At 48.0% G+C, this 21,779-nt stretch overlaps 1 protein-coding gene across 1 annotated transcript; it reads left to right on the top strand.

The window, feature by feature from the left end:
* The first annotated feature begins 4,526 nt into the window (after window positions 1–4,526).
* On the top strand, window positions 4,527–20,984 carry LOC148136039 (beta-1,3-galactosyl-O-glycosyl-glycoprotein beta-1,6-N-acetylglucosaminyltransferase 3-like). The gene is made up of 2 exons (XM_087983930.1): window positions 4,527–5,409; window positions 20,448–20,984. The coding sequence occupies exons 1-2, from the start codon at window positions 4,642–4,644 to the stop codon at window positions 20,982–20,984; spliced, it is 1,305 nt and encodes a 434-aa protein (XP_087840056.1). The 5' UTR covers window positions 4,527–4,641.
* Window positions 20,985–21,779: the final 795 nt, after the last annotated feature.

The following is a 21,779-nucleotide window of genomic DNA, read 5'->3' as shown; positions in this document are numbered from 1 at the left end:
GCTTGTCACATGAGGAGTGGCTGAGGATTCTGGGTCTGGACTCAATGGAGTTCAGAAGAGTGAGGGAGATCTGATTGAAACTTACAGAATACTGAGACCCCGTGGTAGACTGGATATGGAAAGGTGTTTCCACGAGTAGGAGAGACTAGAACCAGAGGACATAGCCTCAGAATGAAAAGGTGATGCTTTAAAGCTGAGAGAAGCTATAGACCGGTAAGCCTGACATTGGTGGCGGGCAAGTTGTTAGAGGGAATCCTGACGGATAGGATTTACATGTATTTGGAAAGGCAAGGACTGATTAGGAATAGTCAACATGGCTTTGTGTGTGGGAAATCATGTCTCACTAACTTGACTGAGTTTGTTCAGAGAAGTAACAAAGAGGATTGATAAGGGCAGAGCGGTAGACGCAATTTATGTGGACTTCAGTAAGGTGTTCGACAAGGATCCCCATGGTAGACTGGTTAGCAAGGTTAGATCTCATGGAGTACAAGCAGAACTAGCCATTTGGATACAGAACTGACTTTGAAGGTAAAAGACAGAGGGCGATGGCGGAGAGTTGCTTTTCAGACTCGAGGCCTGTGACAGTGGTGTGCCACAAGGATCGGTGCTGGGTCCACTGCTTTTCATCATTTATATAATGATTTGGATGTGAACATAGGGGATACAGTTAGTAAGTTTGCAGATGACACCAAAACTAGAGGTGTAGTGGATGGCAAAGAAGGTTACCTCAGAGTACAACAGGATCTTGATGAGATGGGCCAATGGGCTCAGGAGTGGTGCGTGTATGGAATGAGCTACCAGAGGAAGTGGTGGAGGCTGGTACAATTACAGCATTTAAAAGGCATCTGGATTGATATATAACGAGAAAGGTGCAGAGGGATATGGGCCAAGTGCGGGCAATTGAGTCAAGATTAGGTTAGGAGAACTGGTCGGCATGGATGAGTTGGATTGATGGGACTGTTTCTGCATTGTACATCTCTATGACTCTGTAACCCCTCCACCCAGTACACTCCTCCCTATCTCTGTAACCTCATCCAGCCCTGACACCTTCCCTAATTCCAGAAACTCCTCCACCCCCTACACCCCACCCTATCTCTGAAACCTCCTCCAGTCCCAATAACCCTCTCTTAGCTGTAACATCAATGCTCATTATCACTCCATGATGTCAGCCCTCCTGCGATTCCAGCCTCTTGACCATCCCCTAATTCCATCACTCCACCGGCCTTCAGCTGCTTGGGCCCTCCATGTTATCATCTCATAAGACTTTGAGCAATTTGCATTTCCCTTCTCTGATGAATCCTGTCCATTTTTCCTGGAAACAAACCTATGGATTTACTAGAGTAATTCAGGAAGGGTCCCTCAACAGCACCTTGTAAACCCAACATCAATATCACCTTGAAGACAAGGCCAGCAATATGACGCAACACTACTCCTTCTGCAGTTACTCTCCCTTTCACCCTTAATCCCAACTTTGAAATTAACCATCCTTCCTTCAGTTTTTCTGGGACAGAATCCTGGAGCTCTCTCCCCATGTGACTTTGCATTTGTGATCAGGGTTCTTAAAACACAAGGACAGTGGAGTTAAAGAGGAGAGTTCCTTATCATTTATGCCGTAGAGATTAGGGGGATGGCTAACAAGGCTGTCCCAGTCAGTGATGCCCACTTCATGTGAATCCACAAACAAGTCTGTCATTGTGATGTTGCCATGGGAATGCACATTACATTCCTGTTCTGAGGGATACACAGGAAAAGTAGGAAATGAGACTTGGTCGAATCAGTCAAAGAGCCAAGATGTTTCACATCAGTGTCCCAGCGAGATGTGGACAGTTACAAGGGGAGTCAGGGTGAAACAATGCCTGCTGGAGTGTGATGACCTTCATTGTTCAGCTCTCTGAATATTGGAGTTGGGATGGTGTGCTGAGGTTGGACAGGAAGTTGGTAAAGCCAATTCTGGAAGACTGTGGCCTGTTCTGCTCATGCTGCTGTAGGAAGGATATTATTAAACTGGAGACGGTTCAGAAAAGATTCACCAGGATGTTGCCAGGAGTGCAGGGTTTGAGATATAAAAATAGACTGGAGAGGCTGGGGACATTTTACAAAGAACATTACAGCACAGGAACAGGCCCTTCAACCCTCCAAGCCTGCACTGACACATTTTGCCTTCCACATTAAAATTGTCTTCACTTACAGGATCCGTATTCCCTTGTTCCCTTCCTATTCATGCCTGCTGCTGGATGCTTCTTGAAAGCTACAATTGTGTCTGCTTCCATTGTTTGTTCTGGCAGTGTGTTCCATGAACTCACCACCCTTTCCATGATAAACATGCCTCACATATCTCTTTTGAACACCCCCCTGACCCCTGCACCTTGAACCTGTGTCCCCGAGTAACTGACTCTTCCACCCTGAGAAAAGGCCTCATACTTTCCACCCTATCCATGCCCATTCACAATTTTACAAACCCCTCAACCTCCTGCATTCTAGTGGAAACAAACCCAGTCTATCCAATCTTTCTTCACAGGTAAAATCCCCCATTCCAGGCAACGTCCTGGTAAACATTTTCTGTCCCCTCTCTGAAGGATCCACATCAGAACTGTACGTGTTTTTCACTGCAGCATAGGAAATTGAGGGGTAACCTTGTTGAGTTTATAAAATCATGACAGTGATTGATAAGGTGAATGACAAGGGTCTTTTCCCTAGTGTGGGGGAGTTCAGACTCAGGGCCATGTTTGTAAGGTCAGAGGAAAAAAAATTAAAGATTGAGGAGCAACTCTTTTTTCCCCAGAGTGGTTTGTGATGGAATGTATGTGGGCACAGTTACAATGCTTAAAGGATGCTAGCTCTTGATGCCAGTCATTTTTTTTCTCCATTCTGTGCTACTGAATGCCCAAATTTCTGTGACATGCATTTCCGGAGGACTAACATGGCAAGGGAGTACACATTAAATAGGAGGATCCTGGCAAGCACAGAAGATTAGACAGATCCTGGTTTGTGTGTCCAGCCATCCGTGAAGGCAGCAGGACAGGCAGGTAAGGGAATTAAGAAGGATCAAAGCCACTGAATACATGAGCAGGGAGGTGTCATGTTGGAGCTTTACAGGATTTTGGTGAGACCACAGCTGGAATACTGTGTGCAGTTCTGGTCACCGCATTATAGGAAGGATGTGATTGTACTGGAGGGGGGGGCAAAGGAGATCCACCAGGATGTTGCGTTAGATTGAGCATTGCCTAAACCTGCAGGAGTGTTCTGCTGTGTGTGTATGTGTGTGTGTGGGGATTTGGTAACCCACCTTGCCTAGACATTATGGGCAATTCAGCATGGCCAATCCACCTAACTTGAAACATCTTTGAAATCAGAGCACCCGAAGGGTACCCAAGCAGACAACATGCAAAACTCCACACAGCCACCCAAGGCTGGAATCAAACTCTGGTTCCTGGCACTGTGCTCCAGCAATGCTAACCTCTGAGCCACTCTCGGCCAGGGGCATTTTTTTTTTATTCATATCAACTTGCTGTGCTCAGGTTCACTGCTTTATTATGAACGGTCAAATCACCATAATTCCAATTTCGCATTAGAGAGAGAGAGAGATGAAGGGTGGTGAAGTTTGATTTAATTTGATTTACTATTGCCACTTTTTTTCAAATAAATTCATGGGATGGGGGCACCGTTAGCCAGGCCAGTGTTTATTGGCCATCCCTAATAGCCCAGACGGCAGTTAAGAGTCACAATACAAACAGGTAACCACCTTCCCGTCTCCTGGTCTCTCTTCATCCAAGGGTTACCCCTCCCACATTGTTCTGGGCTCGATGGCAGGTTCCTTCCTGAAAGAGCATCTCAGCCCAGGCTGGGGCGTGGGTCCAATAGGACTTGGCTGGCTCTGTGTCTCTCTGGTTGTAGGTTCTCCGATCCAGACTGCACACCATCGCGATCCTCTCGTTTACTTCACCCGGGCAACACCGGTCCAGGAACGGCCGGAGAGAAGCAGAGACCGGGGAAGGAAACGCCTGTAGTCAGGCAGGCAGACAGGAGCGAGAGGAGCCCGGACTCCGACAGAGAAACAACGGAACATTGGCTGGGTTTCAACCAGAGGAGGGCGGGAGGAGTTACTGAGAGAGACAGAGAGGAGTTACCGAGAGAGAGAGAGAGTTACAGAGGGAGAGGGAGGAGAGGAGTTACTGAGGGACAGAGAAAGAGAGGAGTTAGTGAGAGAGAGAGAGAGAGAGGAGTTACAGAGGGACAGAGAGAGGAGGAAAGAGAGAGAGGAGTTACTGAGGGAGAGGGATGAGTTAGTGGAGGAGAGGGATTACAAAGGGATAGGGGTTATAGAGGGAGGGGGGTTACAAAGGGGTCACAGAGAGAGGGAGAGGTGTTAATGTGAGAGAGGAATTCCAGAGGGAGAGCAGTTCCGGGGGGGGGGGGGGGGGGGGGGGGGAGGGAGTGAAAGTCGGAGTCATTTGTTGAATCTTGGGGAAAGGGAAGACAAGTGTCTAACAAGGAGGGGACTGGAAGCTGCGACCTCTCCAGCAAATTGCAGTCACTCCTTCCCCACGGCCTGGTGGAGGCAGTGCTGCCCAGCACAGAGAGCATCCAATCTGCATTTACCTATCGCCTATAGGCTGAGGACACTGCCCTCTGGAAAGTGCTATGCCCAAGCTGAGCCAGCGTTGTACCCGCTGGTCGTGCCTCAGATCAGCGCTGTGTGTGCTCAGTGTGGTCTTGTTGTGCCAATGGCTGCTGGTCCATAGAGGAGGGGGCCGGCTGACCCTCAGGCTGGTGAAACCAGGCGCCAGTCCAATGCAGGAACACCTTCTGCTGGTCGAGGAGAACTCCACCTGCTGGCAGATCATCCAGGGGGACAGGCAGGAGGTGGAAAGGGCCCTCCTCAACTCCATTACTGTCTCCCTCAAGCACCAAGCCGTCACTGAGGGAGATTATCTGAACATGACCCGAAATTGCAGATCGTTTGTGAGGGGCCGCAAGTATATCACTGTGCCCCTGAGCCCTGAGGAGGAACACTTCCCCTTGGCTTACTCCATGGTCATCCACCAGAGCATTGAGATGTTTGAGAGGCTTCTACGGAGCATTTACGCCCCACAGAACGTCTACTGTATCCACGTGGACCGCAAATCCCCGAGTCAATTTCATGCGGCCGTTCGGGCCATCGCTTCGTGTTTCCACAATGTCTTTGTCGCAGCCAAGCTGGAGTGGGTCACCTATGCTGGCTGGAGCAGAGTTCAGGCAGATCTCAACTGCATGAAGGAGCTACTGGAGAGCCCTGTCCCCTGGAGGTACTTCATCAATGTGTGTGGCCAAGACTTCCCCCTGAAGACCAACCGGGAGATAGTCCGCAGCCTCAGAGCTCTGAACGGCTCCAACGTGATTGAGTCGGATCCTGCACCAGGGTTCAAAAAGGTAACTGCCTTCCTGTCTGCTGGACCTCTCTTCATCCAAGTGTTTTCCATCCTCCCTCCCTCCCTCCATCATCTCTCTCTCTCTCCCCTCCAGTCCTTCACTCCTGCCTGTACAAAGAGAGACAGGGTTGTTAAAACAGTTCAATTGCATGGAGGGAGGTTCAGAATGTACAAAGGAATATAGAGGAGTTGGAGAGTTGAGCTGAAAACAGAGTAGAAGAGCAATTGACGTTTCAGGTCGGAAACTTTCATCAGAACCCGGGGAGAGGAAGGGGCTGCAGAATAAATGGGGGTGTGGGGCTGGGGAAAGGTGGGTGGGATGGCGATTGATGGATGCAGGGCGAAGGTGGCTGTGATTGGACAGTGGGTGGGGTGGAGCAGACGAGCGAAAGGGAACATGGGCAGGTGAAAGGGATGGGGTAGAAAGAGAGGGCTGGGCCTGGGATAAGGAAGGATATAAACTGATTACGAGAGTATACAGGAATGTCGGTAGGTTAAGAGTGTAGGAGAAAGTGAGGACTACAGATGCTGGAGATCAGAGACAAGAGTGTGGCACTGGAAAAGCACAGCGGGTCAGGCAATATCTGAAGAGCAGAAGAATCAATGTTTCGGACATAAGCCCTTCATCAGGAATGAGGCTTGTGGACCAGGGGATTGAGAAATAAGTGGGATGGGTGTGGGGCTGGGGTTGGAAGGTAGCTGGGAATGTGATAGTTGAAGGTATTGGGGGGGGAAGAGGTTGTGGAAGGTGGAGTGGACAGGTGGGAAGGAAGATGGACTGGTCAGGAGGGTGATGCTGAGTTGGAGGCTTGGGACTGCGATAAGTTGGGGTGGGGAAATGAGGAAACTACTGAAATCGACATTGATCCACCTGGTTGCAGGGTTCCAAGGTGGAATATCCAAGTGTCAGCTGGTAAGGGTTTGGTGATTGAGGAGGCCCAGAATCTGCATGCCCTTGGTGGGAGGGGGAGTTATAGTTCTGGATCAGTGGTGCTGGAAGAGCACAGCAATTCAGGCAGCATCCGAAGACAGGCAAAATCGACGTTTCGGGCAAAAGCCCTTCATCAGGAATGGGTAAAACGTTGATGGATGTGGAAAGCTCCTTTGGGGCCTTGGATAGAGGTGAGGGAGGAGGCATGGGCGCAGGTTTTACAGTTCCTGTGGTGGCAGGGGAAAGTGCCAGGATGGGAGGGTGGGTCGTAGGGGGGCGTGGACCTGACCAGGTAGTCACGGAGGGAACGGTCTTTGCGGAAGGCGGAGAGGGGTGGGGAGGGAAATATATCCCTGGTGGTGGGGTCTGTTTGGAGGTGGCGGAAATGTCGGCGGATGATTTGGTTTATGCGAAGGTTGGTAGGGTGGAAGGTGAGCACCAGGGGCGTTCTGTCCTTGTTGCGGTTGGAGGGGTTGGGTCTGAGGGCGGAGGTGCGGGATGTGGATGAGATGCGTGGGAAGGCATCTTTAACCACGTGGGAAGGGAAATTGCGGTCTCTAAAGAAGGAGGCCATCTGGTGTGTTCTATGGTGGAACCGCTCCTCCTGGGAGCAGATACGGCAGAGGCGGAGGAATTTGGAATACGGGATGGCATTTTTGCAAGAGGTAGGGTGGGAAGAGGTGTAATCCAGATAGCTGTGGGTTTGTAGAAGATGTCAGTGTCAAGTCGGTCGTCACTGATGGAGATGGAGAGGTCCAGGAAGGGGAGGGAGGTGTCAGAGATGGTCCAGGTAAATTTAAGGTCAGGGTGGAATGTGTTGGTGAAGTTGATGAATTGCTCAACCTCCTCGCGGGAGCACGAGGTGGCGCCAATGCAGTCATCAATGTAGCGGAGGAAGAGGTGGGGAGTGGTGCCGGTGTAATTACGGAAGATCAACTGCTCTACGTAGCCAACAAAGAGACAGGCATAGCTGGGGCCCATACGTGTGCCCATGGCTACCCCTTTGGTCTGGAGGAAGTGGGAGGATTCAAAGGAGAAATTGTTAAGGGTGAGGACCAGTTCGGCCGAACGAATGAGAGTGTAGATGGAGGGGTACTGTTGGGAACGTCTGGAGAGGAAAAAACGGAGGGCTTGGAGGCCCTGGTCATGGCGGATGGAGGTGTAGAGGGATTGGATATCCATGGTGAAGATGAGGCGTTGGGGGCCGGGGAAACGGAAGTCTTGGAGGAGGTGGAGGGCGTGGGTGGTGTCTCGAACGTATGTGGGGAGTTCCTGGACTGTGGGGGATAGGACAGTGTCGAGGTAGGTAGAGATGAGTTCAGTGGGGCAGGAGCATGCTGAGACAATGGGTCGGCCAGGGTGGTCAGGCTTGTGGATCTTGGGAAGGATGTAGAACCGGGCAGTGCGGGGTTCCCGGACTATGAGGTTGGAAGCTGTGGGTGGGAGATCTCCTGAGGTGATGAGGTTCTGTATGGTCTGGGAGATGATGGTTTGGTGATGTGGGGTGGGGTCATGGTCAAGGGGGCGGTAGGAAGAGGTGTCCTCGAGTTGGCGTTTGGCTTCAGCGATGTAGAGGTCAGTGCGCCAGACTACCACTGCGCCCCCTTTGTCTGCTGGCTTGATGGTGAGGTCAGGATTGGAGCAGAGGGATTGGAGGGCTGTGCGTTGTGAGGGTGAGAGGTTGAAGTGGGGGAGGGGGGATCGACAGGTTGAGGCGGTTAATGTCCCGGCGGCAGTTGGAAATGAAGAGGTCGAGGGCAGGTAATAGGCCAGCGCGGGGTGTCCAGGTGGATGCAGTGTGTTGGAGGTGGGCGAAGGGGTCCTCGGAAGGTGGGCGGGAGTCCTGATTATGAAAGTCAGCTCGGAGGCGGAGGCGACGGAAGAATTGTTCGATGTCACGGCGTGTATTAAATTCATTGAGTTATAGTGTTCAGCCACGGGGCGGTGGGATTGGTTGGTGGGTGTGGGTGTGCCAGAGATGTTCTCTGAAACAATCCACAAGTCAGAGTTCTGTCTCCCCGCTGTAGAGGAGACCACATCGGGTGCAATGGATGCAGTAGATGACATTGGTGGAGGTACAAGTATATTTCTGTCAGATGTGGAAGGATCCTTTGGAGCCTTGGACGGAGGTGAGGGGGAGGTATGGGTGCAGGTTTTGCACTTCTTTCAGAGGCCAGGGAAGGTGCCAGGAGGGGAGGGTGCGTTTTTAGGGGGTGTGAATATGACAAGGGAGTTGCAGAGGGAATGGTCTCTGAAATGCAGATGGAGTGCAGAGGGAAATATGTCCCTAATGGTGCAGTCTGTTTGTAAGTGGCAGAAGTGGTGGAGGATAATGCAATGTATCTGGATGTTGGTGGGGTAGAAGGTGAGGACCAAGGGGTTCTGTCCCTGTTGCATTGGGAGGGGTGTGGTTCAAGGGTGAAGGTACAGGAAATGGAGCAGATGCACTGGAGGTCATTGTCAACCATGTGGGAGAGGAAATTGTAGTTTTTGAGGTAGAACGCCATCTGGGATGTTCTGTGGTGGAATTGGTCCTCCTGGGAACAGATGCAGCAGAGGCAGAGAAATTGGGAATAAGGGATAGTGTTTTTACAGGGGCAGGGTGGGAGGAGGTGTATTTCAGGTGGCTATGGGAGTTGGTGGGTTTGTAGTAGATGTCTGCGGTTAGTCGGTTGCCAGAGATGGAGAGGTCCAGGAAGGGGAAGGAAGTGTCCGAGATTGTCCGGGTAAATTTGAGGTCAGGTTGGAAGGTGTTGATAGAATTAATGAACTTTTCAACCACCTCATGCATATACGAGGTAGTGGCAATCCAGTCATCAATGTAGTGGAGGAAAAGGTGGAGAATGGTGCCGATGGATGTAGAGGCAGGCATAGTTGGGGCCCATGCGGGTGACCATGGATACCCCTTAAAAGTTAAGAGTGAACAGAAGAATGTAAGTTTGGTTCAGAGCATGTAAAGGATTGTTCTTAGGTTGATAGTGAAATAGTCTCACAAACTTGATTGAGTTTTTTGAAGAAGTAACAAAGAGGATTGATGAGGGCAGAGCAGTAGATGTCATCTATATGGACTTCAATAAGGTATTCAACAAGGTTCCCCATGGGAGACTGATTAGCAAGGTTAGATCTCATGGAATACAGGGAGAACTAGCCATTTGGATACAGAACTGGCTCAAAAGGGAGAAGACAGAGGGTGGTGGTGAAGGGTTGTTTTTAAGACTGGAGCCCTCTGATCAGTGGAGTGCCACAAGGATCGGTGCTGGGCCCTCTACTTTTTGTCATTTACATAAATGATTTGGATGCGAGCATAAGAGGTACAGTTAGTAAGTTTGCAGATGACACCAAAATTGAAGGTGTAGTGGACAGCGAAGAGGGTTACCTCAGATTACAACAGGATCTGGACCAGGTGTGCCAATGGGCTGAGACGTGGCAGATGGAGTTTAATTCAGATAAATGTGAGGTGCTGCATTTTGGGAAAGCAAATCATAGCAGGATTTATACACTTAATGACAAGGTCCTAGGGAGTGTTGCTGAACAAAGAGACCTTGGAGTGCAGGTTCATAGCTCCTTGAAGCAGAATTGCAGGTAGATAGGATAGTGAAGGCAGCATTTGGTATATGCTCCTTTATTGATCAGAGTGTGGAGTACAGGAGTTGGGAGGTCATGTTGCGACTGTACAGGACATTGGTTAGGCCCTGTTGTAATATTGCGTGCAATTCTAGTCTCCTTCCTATTGGAAAGATGTTGTGAAACGTGAAGGGATTCCAAAATGATTTACAAGGATGTTGCCAGGGTTGGAGGATTTGAGCTATAGGGAGAGGCTGAACAGACTGAGGCTGTTTTCCCTGGAGCGTCAGAGGCTGAGGGGTGACCTTATAGAGGTTTACAAAATTATGAGGGGCATGGATAGGATAAATAGACAAAGTCTTTTCCCTGGGATCGGAGAATCCAGAACTAGAGGGCATAGGTTTAGGGTGAGAGGGGAAAGATATAAAAGAGACCTAAGGGGCAACCTTTTCATGCAGAGGGTGGTACGTGTATGGAATGAGCTGCCAGAGGATGTGGTGGAGGCTGGTACAATTGCAACACTCAAAAGGCATTTGGATGAGTATATGAATAGGAAGGGTTTAGAGGGATATGGGCCGGGTGCTGGCAGGTGGAACTAGATTGGGTCGGGATATCTGGTCGGCCTGGACAGGTTGAACCGAAGGATCTGTTTCCATGCTGTACATCTCTATGACTGTAAGTGGGTACTGCAGATGCTGGAGATTTCAGTCAAGATTAGAGCAGTGTTGGAAAAGCACAGCAGGTCAGGCAGCATCCGAGGAGCAGGAAACCCCTACATCAGGAATAACTTCACAGAGGCCATTATCCAGTCACCAACTCACTCTTTTGTTTTCACATGGAGTCCTTGACATGGATCCAGCTTCCTCAGAGCCAGCTCAGAGTGAACAGAACATCTGATCGTCCTGTTTATTTTTTTTCGGAATAGCAGTCGAAGTCACCCCCAGGTGTAGGTAGGCCAGGCAGCAGCAGCAGGGGTGCAGGCGAGGTCCAGGCTTCAGTAGCAGGAGCAGGCCCAGACTGTAGCAGCAGTGGTGGCAGTAGCTGCCTGTGCAGCTGAGCACAGCTTCAAATTAACAGAAATAAGCAGAAAGAAACCCCAGAAAACAATCACAACAAACTATGAAAAATAAATTAAAATTAAACTCCTCCTCAGTAGGAAGACACCAACAGCAGCACATAAGACACACTGAGGCTGTTTCGAAGTCAATCTCCTCTCAAGAGGATTGAAGAGTCCTTCATATGCTGATCCAGCTCCCCTAGAGCCAGCTCAGTGAGCAGATCCCTTGACATGCCTGTTTATTTTTCTTCCACTACCACCCGACAGCAGTCATGCTTATTTTTCCCAAGTACCCATGTCATGTGTAGGTGTCAGATGCAGTGAAAAATAACAAGTGTGTAAATCTTAATTTATGTGGGAAATAGAACCCACTCACTTCATAATTTCAGTCCAAGACAAGATCTGCAGCAGCAGTATCATCTGATATACTCTTGCAAGAGTGGTGTCTACAAGGTAGGCACACAGTACAAAACCTTAATACAATTCATTTCTCTTTCCCTCCTCCCACTATTCTAAACCCAGCGCCCATTCCTCTTGTTTATCTCTTGCCTTATCTGGCCTTGTGCGTAACAGTACAGGTTTTGCTTGGCCATTTCACCATATCCCTCTGTGGTCTATTGTTAGCGTATATCCTCCTTCACTGCCATCTGCTTCCTTGCTTGCTAAAGCAACATTTCCTCTCATTCTTCGTCCACACTGAGCCTTATGACCTCTTGATTGTGGTTTTTCTTTTTGCAGAAGCAGGAAACAGATGCTTATAACTGTTTGTACGAGCATATCTAGCTTAACCTACACTCCCCTTCCTCTTTCATGATTCAGCTTTGTGATTTTTGCAGACAACATTTATAATTGCTCCTAACAATTTATATTCCATCACCAGGAAGGAAACAGACAGTCCTGTTTATTTATATTTTATTAAACAATTCACAGTTTATACAAACAATTACATTTACAGCTGTATACAGAGAAACAGCAATTTTACAACGGAGGGGAATGACAAAGCCAAGTCCCAAACCCTGACATTCAACCGGTTTTCAGGGAAATTAGGAAAAACCTCAAATCCCAGTTTCAATCATTATAAACAGTAACAATGACATTCATACATATAAGACAGTCCACTTGTGTAAGAAACAGAGCATACAATACAGACCCCCAAAAAACCAGTGAGCCTCCCCCCCCCCCACCCCAATCCCTCCCACCTTCCGGCCACTCTAAAGCAACCCGCCCCTATGCACCTTCCGGCTCTCGGTCCGCCCTGACACACCTTTTGACCACCTCTAGTTCTGCCCGCCCCAGTACCCACCTGGAGTGACCCACCTTCTAGCTCTCGTTCTGCCCCTACGTACCATTGGGCTCTCACCCACCCTGATGGGCAATCTGGCCAGTGGCTATCCTGGCACACCTTTCGGCCACCTCTAGGACAGCCTGTCCCCTTCCCTGGGACGACAGCGTGCAGGGCAGCCCACAAGCCTTCTGGATCGCAGCCCGCCCCTACGCACTTTCTGGCTTTCGGTTGCTCTGACACAGCTTTCGACCACCTCTAGGACAGCCCATCCCGATTACCCCTTTTCAGGATGACAGTGCTCAGAACGGTCTACCCACCATCTAGCTCTCGGGGAGACTGTCATCAGGGTGGCCTACCCACCGTCCGGCTTTCGGGACAGCCTACCAACCTTCAGGTTCACAGGATGGCCTACCCACCCTCCAGCTTTCGGGGTGACAGCTTTCAGGACGACCCATGAGCCTCCCAGCTCACAGTAAGGCCTGCCAGACCCAGGGACATACAATACAGTGCAGATTCCTGAAGAAGGGCTCATGCCCGAAACGTCGATTCTCCTGCTCCTTGGATGCTGCCTGACCTGCTGCGCTTTTCCAGCAACACATTTTCAGCTCTGATCTCCAGCATCTGCAGTCCTCACTTTCTCCTCCAGTGCAGGTGATAAGCCCAACAAACCATATGACAGTTAATTACCAACAAACAGAGTCCTTTCTAGTCCAGAGTCCATTAGCACAGACATTTTTCTTCAAAATGTAGAGTCCATTTCCAGGCCTGAGGGGTGGAGAGAGTGCCATACAAGGCCTTGATGAGACCACATCAGAATCAGTCTGTACATTTTTCTCTCATTTAAAATAATTACATTGACAGCAAGTTTCACCTGCCTTTTTCCTGGGAATGAAGGGTTTATCTTATGAAGGAAGGTTGAACAAATTAGCTTTTGCACATTTAAGTTTGGAAATCTGAGAGATCTTTTTGAAATGTATAAATTTCTCTGAGGGGACATGTTAAGGTGGTTGATGGGACATTGCTTTCTCTTGTAGGTTTGACAAGATGTTTTGTAGAATAAGATATCGTCAGAGTCCTACAGCACCGAAACATACCCTTTCGTCCAACTCATCCATGCCAACCAGGTATCCTAATTGGAACTAGTCCTGTGTTTGGTCCATATCCCTCTAAACTTGTCCTATTTATGTCGTCTGTTAAATCTTGTAATTGTACCCACTACAACAATTCTTTTTGGCAACTTGCTCCGTATTTGTACCACCCTCAGGTCTCACCTTAAACCTATGCCCTCTGGGTTTGGACTCCCCCATCCTGGGGCTATTCACTTTTATTGATTTCCCCCACAATGTTATAAATCTCTATATGGTCACCCTTCACCCACCAATACTCCAGTGAGAAAAGTCCTAGCCTATCTAGCCTCTCCTTATAACTAAAATCATGCAGTCCAGGCAACATCTTTGTAAATCTATTCTGCAGTTTAACAACACCCTTCGAACAGCAGGGCGATCATAAATTTTCCCAGTACTCCAAAAGTGACCTCACCAATGCCTTGCAGAATTATTTTCCCCTGAGAGGGCTGTTGCACTGTGTAAATCTCTTCTGTACAAAATTGTGAAGGCTGAGTTGATGAAGTTATGAAAGGGTGAGCAAGGTGACCTTTTTTTAAAAAAAGATAAGGACCCCGGGGCAACCGATAGAAATGTGGAATTGAAATTGCAACCAGAAGAGCAGTGATCTCCTTGAATGGTGGAGCAGACTGGAAGGGACGAATGGCTGACTTTTGCTATGATATTGGTGGAGACAGGTTATGCCTTAGTTCATGTAAAGAGTAGAGAGTTTTCTGACCTCTCAGCTAAGGAAAGGGCTTTGGTGTCCCTCCTGATAACATGAACCTTGAAGTTAATCTCCCTCTGCGTCAGTCACAGAATTAAAGAATTCTTGCGGAAGGATGCCCTTCAGCCCATCATGTCTATAATTATTCCACATCTCGTACCAATCTCCTGCATTTCCACACTCAACTCTGGCAACATCCTTGTAAATCTTTTCTGAACCTTTTCAAGTTTCACAACATCCTTCCTATAGCAGGAAGACCAGAATTGCATGCTGTATTCCAGAAATTGCCAAACCAATGTCCTGTTCCACCACAGCATGACCTCCCAACTCCTACACACAATGCACTGACCAATAATGGCAAGCGTAGCAAACGACTTCTTCACTAACCTGTCTATCTGCGATTCCATTTTCAAGAAACTATGAATCTGCATTCCAAGATCTCTTGTTTCATCATCACTCCCCAGACTTTACCATGAAGTGTATTATTCCTGCCCTGATTTGCCTTTCCAAAATGGCCTCACATTTATCGACATTAAACTCCATCTGACACTCCTCGGCCTATTAGCCCATCTGATCAAGATACCGTTGTACTCTGAGGTTGATTCGAAATATTACTCTGGATGTAGGTTTGCTCGTTGAGCTGTAAGGTTCATTTTCAGATGTTTTGTCACCATACTAGGCAACATCTTCAGTGAACCTTCCAGCTCAGCGAGCAAACCTACATCTAGAACCTCAACCTGAGCTACAAACCTTCTCAAACCTTGCTGATATATTACTGTCATGTATAATCGAGTTACAGTAAAAAATGTTGTCTTATGTGCTTTACAGACAGATATTGATCGGTTAAGTTGGCAAAAATGTTGGCAAATGGAGTGCAATGTGGGAAAATGTGAAGTTGTTCATTTGGAAGGGAAATCAAAAGAATAGAATATTATTTAAATGGAGAAAGCTTCAGAAAGCTGCAACACAAAGGGAGTTGGGGGAACTAGTGAATGAAACATGGAAAGCTCGCACATGGGGGCAGCAGGTAATTGGGAAGACTAATGGAATATTGGACGAAAACAGAAATTTCTGGAGAGACTCAGCAGGTCGGGTAGCATTCGTGGAGAGAAAACAGAGTCAATGTTTTGAGTCTGGTGACCTTTCTTCAGAACTGAAGTGGAATGTTTGCCCTTATTTGAAGGGGGGTTGGAGTATAAAAGTCAGGAGGTCTTACTGCAACTGTGCAAGGTGCTTGTGAGAGCACATCCGGAGTACTGTGAACACTTCTGGTCACCTTATTTAAGAAAACATGTTGTTTCATTGGAGGAAGTTAAGAGAAAATGTTCAGTGGGATTGCCCCCATTATGGAGGGATTGTCTTAAAGACAAAGGGCTAAACAGGATTCTACTCACTGGAGTTTAGAAGAATGAGAGGTAACCTCATTGAAATGGACAGGATTAAGGGGCTTGACTGGGTAAATGCTGAAAGGATGTTTCTCCTCATGGGAGAGTCCAGGACCAGGGGGGGTATTGTCTCAGAATAAAGGGGCACCAGTTTAAGACTGAGATGAGGTGGAATTTCTTCTCTCAGAAGGTTGTGAATCTTTGGAATTCCTTGCCACAGAGAGCTGTCCTTGTATATATTTAAGGCTCAGATGGATAGATTCTTGTTCAGTTGGGGAATTAAGCGTTACGGGGATAGGGCAAGAACATGGACTTGAGGAATGTTGAATCAGCCACGATCCTAGTGAAGCTGGCTTGAGGGACCAAATGGCCGACTCCTGTCCCGACTTGTTAATGGTCTTACATTTACTGATGAAACTGTTCAAAGACGTTATCGCACAACTCTGGAGCAGAAGCGACTTGAACCTGTGTCTCCAAGGCTCACACCGCATGGATCCTAGTTTACTTTATATCATGCACTTGTCATTCATGCTGGTATTATGGCTGCAATTCGCACCAACCTGCCTTAGATCAAATTAATGAAGCGAAGCCAGTGCAGGTTTTCAAAAAGTAAGTCTCCAACCTCGTATCATGCATTGATGTGAGAATTTGAATACAGAGAATGTTGTCTGAACTGGATTCAATGAAGTGTTTCACTAGGCACTAGATAAAAATGGCTGGACAACAAAATTGACAATACAAGCCCTGATTCATGGATCTTGTTTTGGACGAGAGGTTGGTAGGTTGGTAGGTGGGAATGATCCACACAGCTGGGACATATAAACATCAAGACCCGGAGCAGGAGAAGATGATTTGGCCCTCCATGAGGCCCACCATACTATATGATCCTGGCTAACCCTCTATCTCAATGCCATACTACCACTTTCTCCCCATGCCTTTGATGCTTTTGAAACCTAAATATTTGTTAATCGCATTCTTGGAAATATTCAATGACTCAAATTCCACAGCTTTCTGTGGTACAGAATTCCATAACTTCACTATCCTGTAAGTTAAATGTTTCCGCATCTCAGCCCTAAATAGACGACTGCTTTTATTCAGTATGTCAGTGATATCAATCTTGGAGTATGTGGCAAAATGCCCATATTCGGGGCAATGATAAACCTGGAGGATTGGCAAATGGTGAGGATGATGTGAATTGTCCAGAGTCACCACAATGAACAGACAGCATCCAGTCAGAGGGGAATACAGAAGAGTGTAAGGTGATATGTTTTGGGAGAAGGATGTGGAGAGGTAATAGAAATGTAATGGCACAATCGTAAAGAGTGCGAAGGATTAGAGGGATCTGGCGATAAACATTCATCAACATTAGAAGATGGGGGAGGCCATAAGAGGGTAGAAAAGCAGAAGGCTTCATAAATAGAGGCATTGATGCCAATAAATGGTTGAGTTATGCTGCATGTCGAATTGGTTTAGCCCCAGTTGGATTTTGTGGTCATTTCCGGTGACTATAAAACGATGTGAGGGCCCTCAGGACAGGGAGGAGATTTCGCAGAATGGTGCCAGGGTTTAAGTTGGATGGCTCAGTTGGAAAGGTCAACGATGCTCCCATTGGAACAAAGGAGATTGGGGTGAGGTTTATTCAATGGGTACAGGGTGAGCACTCGGTAATGAAGACAAGGAAATATACTTCACTGTTCACCGATTGTACAAGTGCAATGGAATGCAGATGTAAGATTTTGGGTTAAAGCTGGAAATGTGTTGCTGGAAAAGCGCAGCAGGTCAGGCAGCATCCAGGGAACAGGAGAATCGACTTTTCGGGCATAAGCCCTTCTTCAGGATTCCTGAAGAAGGGCTTATGCCCGAAACATCGATTCTCCTGTTCCCTGGATGCTGCCTGACCTGCTGCGCTTTTCCAGCGACACATTTCCAGCTCTGATCTCCAGCATCTGCAGACCTCACTTTCTCCTCAAAGATTTTGGGTTAAAGGCATGGTAGGGAGATCTGAGGAATTGAAACGCAAATGAAGCCTAAACTACATTTGTATGAGATGATGGCAAGTTCCGATGTAAGTTGAATGAAAAAAAAAGATCTGCTCCCATACATACAAGGAACAAGAGTAGACCATTGGCCCGTTTGATCCTGTTCCACCATCCACATTCCTGCATACCATCGATAATCTATCCTTTCCTTGGTAACCAAGGATCCATATCTGAAAATGTGTTGCTGGAAAAGCGCAGCGGGTCAGGCAGCATCCAAGGAACAGGAGAATCGATGTTTCGATGTTCCTGAAGAAGGGCTCATGCCCGAAACGTCGATTCTCCTGTTCCTTGGATGCTGCCTGACCTGCTGCGCTTTTCCAGCAACACATTTTCAGCTCTGATCTCCAACATCTGCAGTCCTCACTTTCTCCTCAAGGATCCATATTTCCCATGCATGATGCCACAAGGACCGAGGATAAAAGATATCTTTTGACACAATGTAAATAAAGTGTCTTGTGTCTTGTGGAAGGGGTGGCACGGTGGCTCAGTGGTTAGCACTGTTGCCTCACAGCGCCAAAGACCTGGGTTCGATTCCAGACTTGGGTGACTGTCTGTGTGGAGTTTGCACATTCTCCCATGTCTGCGTGGGTTTCCTCCGGGTGCTCTGTTTTCCTGCCACAATCCACAAAGATGTGCAGGCCAGGTAGATTTGTCGTGCTAAATTGCCCATAGTGTTCGGGTGCATTAGTCAGGGGTAAATATCGGGTAGGGTAATGGGTGTGGATGGGTTGCTCTTCAGAGGATTGGTGTGGACTTGTTGGGCCAAATGGGCTGTTTCCATACTGTAGAAAATCTAATGTGTGGTGTCCTTCACTCTGAGGGCGGAGCTTTGGATTCAAGTCCTACTCCAGGAGCTGATGGCCATAGGAAGGTGTCTTCATTGCTATTGTGAGACACTCAAGAGTATGAGCCAAGTGCTGCAAAATGGGATGAGAATAGCTCGGAGCTTGTCTTTTTGACCAGTGCAGACACGATGGGCTGAAGGGCAACTTATTATTTTGGTGCTCTAAACCTCAATAACCAGAGAGCATGGAGTCATAGCATCATACAGTATGGAACAGACCCTTCAGTTCAACCTGTCTGCGCTGACCAGTCATCCCAATCTGACCTAGTCCCATTTGCCAGCCTTTGGCACATATCTCTCTCACCTATTCCTATTAATGTTCACATCTAGACGCCCTTTAAATATTGTCATTGTACCAGCCGCCTCCACCACCTCTTGGTAGCTCATTCCAGGCACACATCACCCACTGCGTGAAAACGTAACCCCTCAGGTCTTTCCCCTCTCACCTTAAACCTATGCTTCTAGTTTTGGACTCCCCCATCCTTGGGAAAAGACCTTTGGCTATACAGCCGACGTGGAAGGAATCAAAATGGGGCAAGAACAGAAAAGGAGGTCAGCTAAACAATTCTGAGCAGCAACAGAAAAGTGCAGCCAAGCATGTATGCAAGCTAGCTAGCTTACTGAAACTGGCTCCAGTTAAGTGAGAAGGCAGGAAGACCGAAACAACACTCAACAGGTGTTGTAGAAGTCTAAGGTCAATGATCTAATGCTAAACGTCATATACCTAGATCAGGATCTGATTGATCAGTTGTGTTGCTAAGGCTTGAAATCAAAATGTAATTCATGAAAAGGGAACGCTGATTTGTGTGTAAAAGTGTGATTGCAACTGCCTGTTTCAGACTCTCCAGGCAAGGGTGGGCTTTGACCCGGCTGGTTGAGTCTTCTTGCATGTATGTGATAAAGGAAGCTGTGTGAAGTGTACTATCATCCGGCTGATCATTTCAACATCTATCCATGCTCCTCCAGATTTTATGAACTTCTGTAAGGATACCCCTCAGCATCCGACACTCCAGGGAAAATAGCCCCAGCCTATTCAACCTCTTACTGTAGCTCAAACCCTCCAATCTCGGCAACATCCTGGTAAATCTTTTCTGCACCCTCTCAAGTTTAACAACATCCTTTCTTTCGAAGGGTGACCAGAAGTGTATGCAGTATTTTAAAAGTGGCCTCACCAATGTCCTCTACAGACAATAGATCACACTTGGTAATGGCAAAGGCATATCAGAGATAGTCAAAGATACTCCTACTTATAGACAATAGGTGCAGGAGTAGGCCATTCGGCCCTTCGAGCCAGCACCACCATTCATTATGATCATGGCTAATCATCCACAATCAGTATCCTGTTCCTGCCTTATCCCCATAACCCTTGATTCCACTATCTTTCAGAGCTCTATCCATCTCTGTTACAGCTGCAACATTTCATCCCAACTCCTATACTCAATGCACTGACCAATGAAGGTAAAGGTATCAAATACCTACTTCACCACCCTGTCTATCTGCAATGCAACTTTCAAAGAACTATATCCCTGCACACCATGTTCTTCTCTCTAAGGCAAAAGCTCTGTGTTCAAGTCCCATTCCAGGAGTTGATGACCACAGGAAAGTGTCTCCATTGCACTGGTGAGGCATGAAAGGCAATGTTCCCAGTGCTGGAAAAATGAGACTGGAGTTGCAAGGAGCCTGTTTTGCCAGCGCAGACACGATGGGCTGAAGGATTTATTTTTCTGGTGCTCTCAACCTTTATGACCAGAGGGCACAGCTTGAAGTATATTTTTGGAGCTAGATGCACTGGGAGTGTTTGAGGATGAGTTTTATGTTTGCTCAGCGAATGAGCATTGGGAGATGGTTTAGGAGGCAGGGATATGGGGAAATAGACAGGTGACTGGCAATAGGCAATAGGAGTGAGAAAGGCCTGAGGGGCTGAATGGCCTTGTTCTCCACTGTAAGGTGAGTAATTGAGAGAAGGAGTGTGTATGGATCTTGCTGGAGCTGGGGGCGAGGAGAATGCAGAGGAGTTGGGGAGGGAAAAAGCCATAGGCGAAGTTGAAAAGCTATCATTTCTACTTTCTCGTCTCTCTCACTCTCTCTTGTGCTTGCCTTTTAGAAACGTTGGCAATACCACCACGATACCCTCGACCAAGTCGTCTTGACGGCGCAACTGAAAGACCAGCCGAACATCAGCACCTCCATCTTCGTGGGCAGCGCCTACTTCATGGCCTCCAGAGAGTTTGTTGGCCATGTGTTTGACAGTGCCAAGATCCAGGCCTTCCTCAAGTGGTCAGAGGACACCTACAGCCCAGACGAGCATGTGTGGGCTACCCTGCACAGAATGCCCAATGTACCCGGATCCATCCCATACACCCAAGGAGCCACCAGGACACTTGGCCGGGCAGTAAAGTGGTCCTTTGAGGCTGGTGATGTTGCGAGGGGTGCCCTATACCCTCCCTGCACGGGAAGGTATCGCCACTTGGTTTGTGTGTATGGGGCAGGAGATCTACAGTGGGTGGTCCGTCAGAGATATTTTTTTGCAAATAAGTTTGACCCCAACATGGACAACACTGCAGTACAGTGCATGGAGGAATATCTCCGAAACAGGACACTTGGTAAAACTGGGGCTGTGTTGGAGGTTGGGACAGATTAAACCTCGGTGATGGTGGTAGAGATGGTGGGTGAGACATCGGAAACACTGAGAGACTGGGCACTGTGAAACTGGGCACTGTGAGACTGTATACTATAACACTGGCTGCTGTGGAGGCCAGGCACTGTGAGACTGCATGCTGTAACATGGCCACTGTAACACTAGACAGTGTGAGGCTGGGCACTATAGTGTTGGGCACTGTGGAGATTGGATACCTTAATACTATCCACTGTAACACTGGGCACTGTGAGACTTAGCACTGTAACATTAGTTACTGTGAGAGTCAAATGTGTGGTGCTGGAAAATCACGGCAGGTCAGGCAGCATCCGAGGAGCAGGAGAACCGATGTTTCAGGTATAAGCCCTTCATCAGGAATGTGGAGGACTAAGGGGGTTGAGAGATAAATAGAGTGAGGGTGGGGCTTTTGGGGAAGGTAGCTGAAAAGGTGCTCGGTAAATCCAGCTGGGGGGGTGATTGTGATTGGTCGGTGGGGAAGGTCGAACATATAGTTAGGAAGGAAGATGGTCAGGTCAAGAGGGGAGAGCCGACTTGGAGGGTTGGATCTGGGATGAGGTGGGGGGAAGAGGAGAGATTTGGAAACTAGTAATGTCAATGTTGATGCCATGTGGTTGAAGGTCCCAAGGCAGAAGATGAGGTGTTCTTCCTCCAGTCATCAGATAGCTTGGATTTGGTGGTGCAGGAAGTGTCATTGTGGAGTGGGAGGGAGAGTTGAAGTGGTTGGCCACAGGTCGATGGGGTTATTTGTGCCCAGTCTCACAGGGACACATCCACCAATAA

Source organism: Chiloscyllium plagiosum, unplaced genomic scaffold (genome assembly GCF_037043375.1).
Source record: "Chiloscyllium plagiosum isolate Xiang-an unplaced genomic scaffold, Cpla_swu_hap1 HiC_scaffold_47, whole genome shotgun sequence".
NCBI lineage: Eukaryota > Metazoa > Chordata > Chondrichthyes > Orectolobiformes > Hemiscylliidae > Chiloscyllium > Chiloscyllium plagiosum.
This window is presented reverse-complemented; position numbering and strand designations above follow the sequence as displayed.